Source organism: Panthera pardus, unplaced genomic scaffold (genome assembly GCF_024362965.1).
Source record: "Panthera pardus isolate Hobbes unplaced genomic scaffold, ASM2436296v1 HiC_scaffold_15, whole genome shotgun sequence".
In the NCBI taxonomy this organism is placed as follows: domain Eukaryota; kingdom Metazoa; phylum Chordata; class Mammalia; order Carnivora; family Felidae; genus Panthera; species Panthera pardus.
In genome coordinates, this window is record NW_026526710.1 from 879,614 (window position 1) to 891,720 (window position 12,107).

Genomic DNA, 12,107 nt, shown 5'->3' on the forward strand with positions numbered 1-12,107 from the left:
GCTGCCCACCCTGTGGGGGGGGTCCCAAAATAAATACTGGGGGGCCAGAGTGGAAAGCACACCCAACCTAATTAGCCGATTTACGCAGGTACAGGCCAACCCGAGACAACGGGAGAAACGGCACTCGGTCCCTGACAGAACTCAGCCAAGAGGAAGGGCAGAAATCCAAAATCATGCCGCGTACTTCAGTGCGCCACACGGAGTAACTTCCGGCCCCAGCATAACAGGGTCTCGCCCCACTCCGGGTGTGGGTACCTGGGCCCGTGGTCCAGACTCAGCACGCCCCAAGACACGTACCCCGCTGCCTTCCTAGGGGCGCCCAAACCTTCATCACCAAGAACCGACCAGTTGCAATCTGGCTAGGAGCGAATGACCTGGGGTCACCTAACAACACGGCGTCCCCTGAAAGCTCTGGTCCCCATTTGTGGTCTCCGTGATAACCACCCTAACTCGCCACTGAGGTTCTGTACATCCTTACCGGTGTAGTTGATGACCATGGCTTTCCCAAACACAGACGGGCTGTATCTGGGATTGGCCAGCTTGGTGTTTAGGTACAGTCTGAAATTTGAGTCGTAATCCACCTCCTTATCCCCCAGGATGATAAACTGCCGTCCTTGGGAGACTTTGATATTCTTTTCTAAGACGTTATCGATCACCGGATCGATGTACTCGTCCACGTCGTGGAACAGGAAAGGGGTCCCATACTTTATGGCCATCTCCAGCTGCTTGAGGAAGTCGGGGTCGTTGAAGGAAGCAACCTGCAAGACGGAGGTAGGCACTGAGAGTTGTGCCCTCGGCAACTGTGCAGGGAGAGCACCTTGGCCTTCGGAGGGGGGAGGGGACATGTCGGTGCCTGGGGGGTGGAGGGAACCAGAGGGGAGAAAGAACGGGAGAGAAGCAAAGCATGAGACCCGCAGAAGCCAGAAACCCCTTAGGTTCAGGCTCTGAGCAGCCCAAAGTGATCGCGAGAGATTCTCCTTCCGTCTCACAGAAGAAGAGTCGGCAGAATTCTTTCTTTCACTCGCCTCTTTGCTTCACCTCCCTCCAACCTCGTGACGGCTTTGCTAGCTCTTTCCTCAAAACGTCTGGGAAAACTCCTCCTCTCTTCTAGTCCCTGGGGCCTCCCTCTCCTTTTCCCTTCACCTGCTTTCGTTATGTTCACTAACTTGGCCTCCCCCCCTCCCCTAAGCTGGAATCACCCCCCCTTTAAGTGGGAGCATGGTGGCAGGGGTGGGGCTGGGGGCTACGTGGGGATGGCTCAGGACCCCGGCAGGCTGAGGGAGGAAGAGGAAAGTCATGCTCTTCATTAAAGCATCTCCTCATTAATATTTGTCTCGGGGGCACCTGGGTGACTCAGTCGGTTAAGCATCCAACTTCAGCTCAGGTCATGTTCAAGCTCAGGTCAGATTCGCGGGTTCAAGCCCCACATCAAGCTCTGTGCTGACAGCTCAGAGTCTGCAGCCTGCTTCAGATTCTGTGTGTGTCTCTCTCTCTGCCCCTGCCCAGCTCACACTCTGTCTCTCTCTCTCTCTCAAAAATTAACATTAAAGTAATAATAATAATAATAATAATAATAATAATAATAATAATTGTCTCACCATAGCTATGTGTGTATCTTAGAGGCAGACCTTCCCCCCAACAGCCTGTACATACTTGGGAGCAAGGACCAGGAAAAAAAAAAGAGGAAAAAGTAAAAACCGCAGCAATTTCACCCAGGGCAACTAAACACATATGCCCACCAAAAAAAAAAAAGAAAACTTGCACACGAATGTTCACAGCAGCATTATTCATGCTAGTCAAAAAGCAGAAACAACCCAGATGTCCATCTATGGATTAAATGGATGGTCAGACGTGGTCTGTCCATGCAACAGAGTATTATCCATCGATGAAAACTAAGGAAGCATGGACACCTGCTTGAAAACATGATACTGAGGGAAAGAAACCAGACACAAAAGTCCACACATATGATCCCATTGATATGAAATGTCTACATGAGGCAAATCTATAAAAGACATCCGTGGTGGCCAGGGGGTGGGGGGCGGGGGGGGTGGGGGGAGCGTGTGGGTAGGTGGCTATAGCATGCAACATTGCTTTTGGGGGGTAGTGGTAAAAACAGATTCTGGTGTTTGTTGTAGAACTCTGCAGGTAATATACAAAAAACCACCGAACTGTATGCTTCAAAGCGTGAATTCTACAGTATGTGAATTATATCTCAATCAAAAGATACTGAGATATCATTCCTCCCTTCCAGAATTAAAAAAAAAAAAAAATGAGCATCTAAGCCCCGGATGGGTAGGGTGCACCTTCGAGCTCCTGGCAGCTGAAAGACGTGCCCAGGTAAGCGAGCAGAGCCCCAGGCAGGTCGTGCAGCCCTCAGAGATGGGACGGGGTGGGCGGGCAGGGAGGCGGCTGGCTCGGCTAGGGCTTCAGGATGGTGACGCCTCAGCTCAGCATGGCCGGGGGCCCCGGGGCTGTCACGGTAGAGATGGCGGGAGAGAACAGGCAGGGAGGGCGGGGGTCACCCAGGGAGGGGCCAGCCGTACCCGCAGGTTATTTTTCTCCTCTTTTCTCTTTATCCAGTTGAGGGCCTGCTGCTGGGGGTCGATGCAGAGGGGGAACCGGCTGGCCCGCGTGGTAAGGAGGCCATTCTGAACCGAGAGCTCATCGGGGGGCAGTCCCTGGGAGCCCCACCTGGAAGGAACAGTGACAGGGAAATGTATTTTTCTTGTGCAAGTTGTAACCAAGTGCTAACGGTGGTAGGACTGGCCTTCCAGAATCATCTACCAATCCACAGGCTGCTCAACGCTCCTCAGGGCCCAGGAAGCCGGATCTTCTGCGCAGTCAAGTCAGCTGCACCCCTCGCTGTGTCCTGCCGGGGTGACACCCACGTGGACCCCCACCCCAAGGCACCCTCGTCCTCCGGGCCACACACACCTGCTGATCTCAACATCGTCCGTGAGCAGGTTTTCTAACCGGAAGGGCTGGCTCAGGGGAATCTCCCGCTCCAGGATGTCATTCTGCCAAACTTGGTTGACCATCTGGTCACGGAACTCCCACGTGAACGCGCCCTCGTAGCTCAGGAAAGCCGAGCAAAGCAGGCAGTCCCCCAGCAGCTTCACCCGCCGGTGCATCAGCTCGTCCAGGTCATTCAGCCACCTGGCACAGGAGACGGGGGCTGCGGTAAGCCGTTATCTTCCGGCACAATCAGAAGGAACATTCTAGAATAACCGCCTTGAGCCGCCGCTAATGGGGCGAGCCAGAAGGAAACGTCGTCGGAGATATTCTCTCCTTTTAGAAACAAAGACTGCCAGGTCATTTTGCCACACCCCACCCTGGTGAGCCCAGCGTTTTGGAAGACTTTGTTTAATTGCAGGGTTCAGCAGAACCCAGCATCTAATTGGGGGGCTGGACAAGTATTTGCGGGATGCATCTAGTCTCCAAGCTATTTATTAAGTAGTAATCACGTTGTTTCCGAACGCTTTGATCAATAACTTACAGACACACCCAGCAGAACTCATGAGCTCTGGTCCTGCTTGGTGACAAAATTCTACCCGAGATAAAAGGAAGTAGATGTTTCACCTGGCCTCTTCTGGTAAATGGCCAAAGTCTTCGAGGTTTTAGAAATACTGAAAATGGTTTGTTTCCTACAAGCAGATAGTATTTTCTAGTGTTTTCCATACCCCTTTTATGGTGTTGGATTGGAAACTACCAGCGGACCAGCTCTGGCCAAATGGCCTTGCCCCTAGGCATCAAACAGTCCCACCTGCTTAAAACTGAGGCTCAGGACTGAGCCAGACACAAGAGCCCTTAGAAGAGATTTGTCCGGCAACAGAGGCGGACTCCTCGTCCAGACCCACCCAGGAGGCGCTCACTAGGTGCCTTAAAGGTCACTAAGAAGTAAACGTTTCTAGGACAGAGGGCGCCTTGCCAGAGGCCACTGGTGCCTCCCTGTCTCCACAGCTGCGCTGCCTGCTTAACCCTTCATAATTATGTAATAAACCACAGAATGCGTAAAATGGCATCAGCCACCCTAAACACGGTAACAGTAACATCGGAACTTTCCCACGCGGTGTTCAGATAAAAACGCAGCGCGGGGTGAAGACTACATGGCGAGACGGTCCGTCGGCGACGTTCGCTCACGGACCACAGAGTCTCAGAGCTCTTAGCGCACAGCGCGTCGGCCGCTGACCTGATGTTCTCAGACCCCAGCCCCGAGATGAGCTTGTCAGCAGCGATCAGCCGTCTCTCCATGATCTCGGCTTCTTCCTGCAGCTTTTGCTTTTCCAGAATGGCTGCCTCGTATTTGGCCCCCAGAGCCTCCAGTTCTCTCTGGATCGCTGCCAACTCATTCTGGATCTTTTCTAGTTCACGTTTAGTGAGGTAAAAGTTCCGCTCCAGCCTGGCCACCTGTGGGAAGACGGTTCACAGAACGGTGGGGAAAGGGACCGGAGTGAGGCAGGGACGAAGGAGTCTCACCCCTGGGCTTACGTCCACACCGCGTTTCTAATGCCGTTCATACTCTTTGGGGCCGTCATACGTCCTGCTGAGGTACCTGGCTTCTTAGTCACGTCTTCGACAGTTTGCTGCAAAAGCTCTAATCCCATTGGAAAAACAGGTCTTCATGCAAGTTAGCAGATGCTTAATTTCCCAGTGTACTGAGATCACAGTAAAATGACACTGTGGTTCTAAGTCAAAAACTCAAAAGAACGCGTGAAAACAATACTGATCTTATGCCCAGTTCTAAGTTTTCTAAGCAATAAAATTCTGAGTTATAAAGCAACGTCAAAATAGGTCTCTGGGTGCCCGGTGGCTCAGTTAGTTGAGCATCCAACTTCGGCTCAGGTCATGATCTCACGGTTTGTGAGTTCAAGGCCCACGTCGGGCTCTGTGCTGACGGCTCAGAGCCTGGAGCCTGCTTTGGACTCTGTGTCTCCCTCTCTCTCTGCCCCTCCCCCACTCGCACTCGGTCTCTCTCTCTCCCCCCCCCCCCCCAAAAATAAACATTTAAAAATTTTTAAGAAAATGGTCTCAAAATGATCCAATCAACCTTATAACTCCCTTTATATTGTGCATTCTGACCCAGTGGTTTTGCCCCTCAGAGGATATATGGCAATGTCGGGAGACGTTTTTAGTTGTCAAAACTTAGGGGTAGGGACAATGGCACCCAGTGGGTGGAGGCCAGGGATGCTGCTAAACATCGTACGGTGCACAGGACGGCCCCCACCACGGAGAACCGTCCGGCCCCGAACGTCAAGAGCTCCGAGGCTGAGAATCCTGCTTTAGCCATAGAGGACAGTTTTTACCCATTTATCCTACTCTTTTCACGCAAAATTTGAAAATCTTCCAGACTTTGGTTCTGCCAGTTCACGCCATCTGGATGAGAGCTATAATTCAGGGTTATCATTTAGTAGTGCTGGGGGCGGGCAGGGGAACGTTTCTGCGATGTAAAATCAGAACCCTGTCAGGATGCTTCCGGCAAAGCTATGGACATATTAAATGCGACTCCAGATTGCTCCCTCGGCAGCAATGTTTCGGTCTTACACGTGGACAATACCTTCTCTCTTCTGGGCTTGATTTCTCTGAAAACGTCACAGTAGCCCATTACAGCTTCCACAAACTTCAGCATCCCCAAGCCTGCTTTGCTCACAGCTTCCATTTCTTCAGTTGTGGTGTTGAGAGTCTTCAAGAGGCCTAACGGTCAAAGATGCAATGATTTCGACGAGTGATAAGACTCATCTTGGGAAAGTAAGATGTGAAATGAATGAGTTTTGTGTAGGTGGATGATTAAGGTGTGAGGGAGGGGCACATGTTACTGCCACCCAGGACATCCTATGACCCAGGCACCTCCATGTGACATCAGGACCCGGGGTGTCCGTGGGGACCCCCGACTGTGCGTCAAAGTGGCTCAGAGCAGGCAGCTGGCTGGGAATCGTAGGCCATGATGAGTCACCGTCCCCTCTACCTATACTCTCACCCCAGGAGTAATTTCACATGAATGGAAACCCCCCCAAGCCAATATTCAGGTAAAAAGAGAGGTCCTTGGGTTTTTGCACGTGTTGTTACCCTTCGTGTTTCATTTAGTTTTGTGTCCGAGCTGCTGAGAAAAAGCATTTGACAATAACGTTCTGAACAAGCCATGAAGGTAAACAGTGGCACTATGAACTCGAGTGGCCTTTTGCAAAGACGAGCCTCGTTCCCACTGGCTAAACATCTAGGCAGTTCAGGAGCCAGGCTCAAAGGGAACGTGGGCATTCTATAACTGAGGACAGAGAGGCTGGCTGCGGGTGGTGCCGGTCCCTCCCCGCCCATCTCCCAGGGACCTACAGGAGACTGTACTCTGGCAAAAAGCGCAAGGGAAGAGATCAAGGTCAGACCACCTCTCGCACCACCATGCCCGGTGGACAAGATGCCGGAAGACAAGGCCAGGCTGGGTTCCGTAAGAAGGCGCCGTTTCCTAACGGGAACGCCAGAGTGACTGCCGTGAAACGTGCAGCAGGCATCGGCTGCTACTGCCCATCTGGCACGCAGCCCTCCCACGTCACCCCCAGTGCTGCCATCTTCCTCTGGCAACAGTCATCCGGCCTATTCCCTCCTTGCTCGCCATCCCTACTCCCAAGACTGAGATGCCAAACTGGGATCAAGCCTGGCTGTTCCTACATTCGTCTACGCTCACCTCTGATATTTTTAACTTGGCTCTGGGTAATTGAATCAAAATCAATCTCCATCAGAGACCTCAGGAAATTGGGGTCAGACATCATGCCTTTGGCAGTTTTCCAGTTGAGCTCCTTATACCCTTTCATGATGAGGATGCACTCACACACCGTCTGCACCTGTTTGGGGGGCTTAGCAAAGGACCTGGTGAGAAACAAAGACATATGTGAATCAGACCCAGGATGCGGCCAGGACCTAGCCTAAATGAGAGTTCCAGAAAACGTGGCTCAACCGAGAGTCATCTCTTGGAGGTGACGCTGCGTGGAAGCCAAGGAAGCCACATCCCAACACCGACCTGGGCTCCTCGGGTGAGCTTCTCCAAGTCAGGGACTGGTCTCCTCCATCAGGCGCCAGATCAGGCTGACGGCATCAGAATCACGGGGGCGGGTGTCATTTAAAATGCAAACCCAGGCCACCCCAAGCATCTGAGTCAGTAGGTCAGGGTGGAGCCTGAGAATCTGTGTTTCTAATTACACCTCGGGTGGCTCCTTAGACTCTACAGCGTAACCACTCTCATTACTGCCATCCATTTACTAGATGAAGAGACAGGGCTCGGCGTTTCACAAAGCCTGCCTATGTTCACACAGCCCGTGGGGTCTGGGGTCCCCACATCCGGGCTCCTTCCGGTCTATGTCACCCCTGTTGCCTTTGTCTTTGATGAGACCAGACCGCCACTCTGCTGATCCGACGCTCAGACGTCCAGCGCCCTCAACCCTCAGGGAACCGAGACCCAAAGAAGCAGGGGACGGCACAGCAGCACAAAGACCTGGGAAGGAACAGGCGGCACGTTAACTGGACCCGGGGGGACCGCTTGGCTGCCTGCTGCTGGGCAAAGTACCCACGACCCAGATGAGCTGTGCAGACACCAAAACCGTGAAGAGAGACAGAAGCGTAAAGAAAGTGATGGAGGGAAGGAAAAGAAAGAGAGAAGAGCAGAGACGACAGAGGCCCCAGAAGGGCAGAGGGCAGCCCGGGGGGAGGCGAGGCAGGAGCCCAGCCATTCCAGCAGGAGGCCAGGGTGACCCAGAGGCGAGAAGGAGGGCGGGAGGGAGCAAGAGAGCGAGAACAACGCGGCCAGCACAGCGCTATGGAGACTTTCCGTACTGGGCAAACGCCCCACCCATCCCAGCCCCAGGATCCCCACCCGCTCGCCTGCAGACAAGAGCGGAGAGAAGGAGCCACGCGGGGTAAGGACAAGCCGGGGCGATGACTCCGGCACAAAGACGGATGATTAAAGTAATGGTCCTGAGTCACCAGGGGAAGGTTCAACGAGGCCGCCACTAGGTCTTACGAAAGCAGGCGACGCTGTCAACTGTTTCTGAAAGGTTTCCTTCGGGGTTGATGAAGGCCAGGCCCAGGCCACTGATCTTTGACTAATCAGAAGAGGACAGAGGCAGTGAGAGGCTTTCAGATATAAGACGGGAAGAGCCCCGGCCTCAGTGAAGGATCCCGAGACCTTGGGCAAGTTATAAACTATCCAGGGTTCTCAGTTTTCCCATCTGCAAAATGGGGAAACAGAGCCAGACCTTCCCACTCGGAAACCCTGTGAGTCTATGAAAGCGAAGCCCTCCGCTGTCAGCTTACAAACGAGTCCCGGGCACCTCGTGTATCCAGAACGCGTCGCCGTCGTAACACAGGATAACTGAGGTGTTAGTCATCCTGAGGTGGTCAGTCTGGGAAATAGAAACATTCCTGTTTCATTTGACTCTTTTCTCCTACCACAAAAGAAACAGGTGAGAGAAAGATGGCGACGATACGCCCGCTCCCCCGGGCCGACTCCCCACCTTCCCTCACTCTAACTCAGACACTCTGTCTCCGTTTTGCCCTCGGGCCAAGCTCCTTCCAGTCTCAGAGACGGCCGCCTCTAGCCTCTGTCCTACAGCCGGGGAATCCATATTCTCTAGCCACGTCTCAGTTTGCATGTCACTTCCTGGGGAATACTTTCCCTGACTACCCCCCGCCCCGACTAGGTCAGGTTCCCCCGTTATCCGTGGTCGTAGCGGCAAAGATGTCCCCGTCCTAACCTTCTCCTGGGTGATCTTACTGTCCATGTGGGATTCCTGCACAAACACCCGTGCCTCCCCGAGAGTGTCAGCTGAATGCAGTAAAGGCCTTGCTCAGCCCCAGTGCCGGCACAGGGTCGGTGGGCGGGTGGCGGGCACCCAGAGACTACCGAACGAATGGAACCAAGAAAAGTAAAACCACAAGCCGGTAACAAAGGGAGCCTTTTATACTACAGAGGAACGTCCACTTCTAATCTTCGTGACTCCTAATCTTCCTGGCTTAACATCCGATGATTTCTACAAAGGGGATTGAGCCCCGTAGAAAGAAAGTGCTATTTAAAGAATGAAAGGATTATGAAATTGTCAAGATGTAAGTGCTGGCTCGCCACACTTGACATCCAAATGACCTACGGAGAGCCAGATTGTAGTCGTCTGGAAAAAATAAATTTGGATAAAAATAAAATTGGATCCACTGGGTTAGCACTGAACCCCAGGAAAAATCCCCAAAAGATCAACTATTTAACCATAGAGAATTAAACTGTAAATGCACAGGAAGAAATCATGGGGAGATTGTCTTACAATCTTTCATTTTTAAGGCCTCTTAAGGATGACATAATATCCGAGATCCACAAACTAAAACATTGCTAAAATCTGCCACATAAAAATCTTATGCACAGCAAACACAAACACACACACAACACTCACAAGCAACGTCGAATGGCCAATGAACCACAGGGGAAGATACCTGCAACTCACATCGTGGATAAAAAGCTCACCTCCCTATTACATAAAAATCCACTGGAAACGGACAAGAAAAAAAGTAACAATAACAACAATCCAACAGATAAGTGGGCAAAGCGTATAAACAGTTCACAGAAAAGGAAATACACACAAACCTAACACACGTCTTTCACATATGAAAAAAGGCCAGCCTCACTCACAATAAGGGGGATGCACATTAAAACTACACAAATACAATTTTTCATCTACATAACCAGCAAAAATTCAAACGTGTGATGATGCTCTCTGTTGGTGAGGCTATGGAAAAGCAGGCACTCCCATGGACTGTCAGTGGAGTGTAAATTGGTTCCACCCCAGGGAGAGCGCTAAACAACAGCTGTAGACATCATAAACGCACACACCCTTGGACTCGGCAGTTCCGCTTCTGGAAAAGCATCCCCGCGGCGGACTTGCCCGGCTGCGCCATGAAGTGCGGTCGGTGCTATTCTTTGCCATGCGGTTTGTAAAGGCAAAAGGCTGGCAACAAGCTAAAGATTCGGAAACTGGGGCCGGTTAAATAGACGACAACACAGCCACCGTACAAAGGAATGTGATGGACTCTTTTTAGATATTGGGGAAGTTCATCATATGTTGACACGCAAAACATCTCCAAAATGCACTGTTCGGTGGAAAAGCCAAGATGTAGAAAAATGCATACGGTACGTGACCGTTTACACACCAAAAAGAGAAGGAAGAAAATACACAGGTATCCCTTGTTCCACTAACCTTTAGAATCTACAGTCAGGAACCGAAGAGACACTTGTACGCCCGGTTGCCGTGACCACGCACAAAAACCCTCTGGATGACATGTGAGAACCAAAAGGCAATGGGTACCTGCTGTGTTGGGGGGCAGGTGGGGGGGGAAAGGAGGGGGACTAAGCTGATGGGGCGGTCGGGAGGGGGCTTTCACATCACGTCACTGAGATGTTGGGACCATCCTAGCTAATGCTTACTTGACGCCCACTGTGTGGTCCGGAGAGCTCTTCGTATAATAGTTCACAACAGCCCTGAGGCCATGGGGACAATTATTATCAGCCTCGTCTTACAGATGAGGACACTGGAGCACAGAGAGGTTAGGTGACTTACCTGAGGTCACATCCCCCCGTAAGAGGCAGAGCCATACACGAACACATTACCTACTCCCATAATTACATTTCCAGAAACTAGTCCCTTCAGGTCATAGGCCACTTGTGCTTTCTCAGAAATGACTCGAGCACCCTCTCGCACCTGTCTCAGGCGAGATACGGGCATCCCCCGCCAGCTGCCGGGGACACACAGCAAGCTCTCCATTTGGTCCTGTAGGAGCCCCGTCTCCCCCTCGCCCTTGGGTCGAGCCGGGGACTCACAGCCCCTTCTCTCCAAACAAATCCCCTTCAAAACTCCTTCCCGGCTCTCTGCTCTCACGGTGTTTTTATGCCGCTGACCTGGGAGTGGTGCCCAACATTTGTATAACCGGCGTTGGCCGTTTCCCTTGAATATGTGTACGCTGACGGTCTGTCCTACAACTCAGCTTCGTATGCGTTTCTGCTTTGTTCTGCACCCCCGTCCGAACTTCTGACACGTACGACTGCGATCTTAAAAACGTCCATCCTTACGCCTTCATTCAACCACGCTTTGCAAAGCCGAAATAATGACCTCTGCCAACAGCAGTATCCGCAGGTGACCTCCCGAGAGCTGCTTAAGTCCCCTGCCCTGGAATGAGCTGGACGTTCGGTTTCAAGTCCACATGTCTCACTAATAAACAAATGCCAAGGGCCCAGCCTTTGACAAGGAAGGAAGAGAGACGAGCACAGAGAACAAGCATCGTTCTGCCGGGAGCCTAAGACGGAGAGTCAACCACGGGCTTGGAAACAGGAGTCTCTCTCACAGGAGACCGGACTGTGGGGCCAGAAGACCCCAACCCTTTCTGAAAGCAAGGAGGTGATGGGGAGAGAGGAGAGAGCTGAGGGTCCCGGACCAGGGGGAGACGTGTGTGGGGCCAGGCGACATAAGCAGAGGGGCAGGCAGATGGGGGAGTGTTCCTTCTTGCCTTCAGTCTCGTGCCGAGTTGATGAGCGAGATCCATTAACGGTGCCCTAAGGAGCCCCACACAACGCGGGAGAAAGCTCACCCACCAGCCCCACACCAGGCCCCTTTCCCTGGAAGTCCTGTGGGGCTGCAGGGGGGACAGGCATTTTACAAACTGACTCGCCAAAGGTCCGGGAGCCACAATAAAGAGCCCCTCTCCCCACCCCTCACAAGCCCATCTGGCTAGAGCTGGATCAGAGCCTCCCCAGTCGACTCTCAGCTTGTGGCACATCTTTGTCAAGCTATTTTCAGCAGGGCTCCGGCCCCCCGCGTCAAGCGCCCCAGACAGACGCTCGTGTCGTGTTTCCCGAAAAAAGCATCGGCTGACAAACCCCACCTCCTCCCACACACCCCGCTCTGGAACTCAGTCTCCTCCTGTGAGTCAGCCTGGCTCCAAAGTCAACAGGCTCCGCTACCTCCCGGCTGGGGGACCTGGGGCGAGCCATCTTACCGTCCTGCGCCCCACTTTCCTCCTCTGCAAACGAGGATAAGAACAGCACTAACGGTACCCACCACGGAGAGTGCTTAGCACAGTGGCCGGCACGC

General features: G+C 52.6%; 1 protein-coding gene across 3 annotated transcripts in view; it reads right to left on the bottom strand.

The window, feature by feature from the left end:
- The window catches only part of DNAH10 (dynein axonemal heavy chain 10), a 151,910-nt gene that overhangs the window by 13,786 nt on the left and 126,017 nt on the right, over positions 1–12,107 (bottom strand). For all 3 annotated transcript variants that reach the window (XM_053901932.1, XM_053901931.1, XM_053901933.1), the window contains 6 exons: positions 6,674–6,855; positions 5,555–5,691; positions 4,190–4,407; positions 2,935–3,156; positions 2,544–2,691; positions 479–758 (listed from right to left, as the gene is read on the bottom strand). In XM_053901932.1, coding sequence (XP_053757907.1) covers positions 479–758; positions 2,544–2,691; positions 2,935–3,156; positions 4,190–4,407; positions 5,555–5,691; positions 6,674–6,855 — 1,187 coding nt within the window. The remainder of the gene's footprint in view (positions 1–478; positions 759–2,543; positions 2,692–2,934; positions 3,157–4,189; positions 4,408–5,554; positions 5,692–6,673; positions 6,856–12,107) is intronic.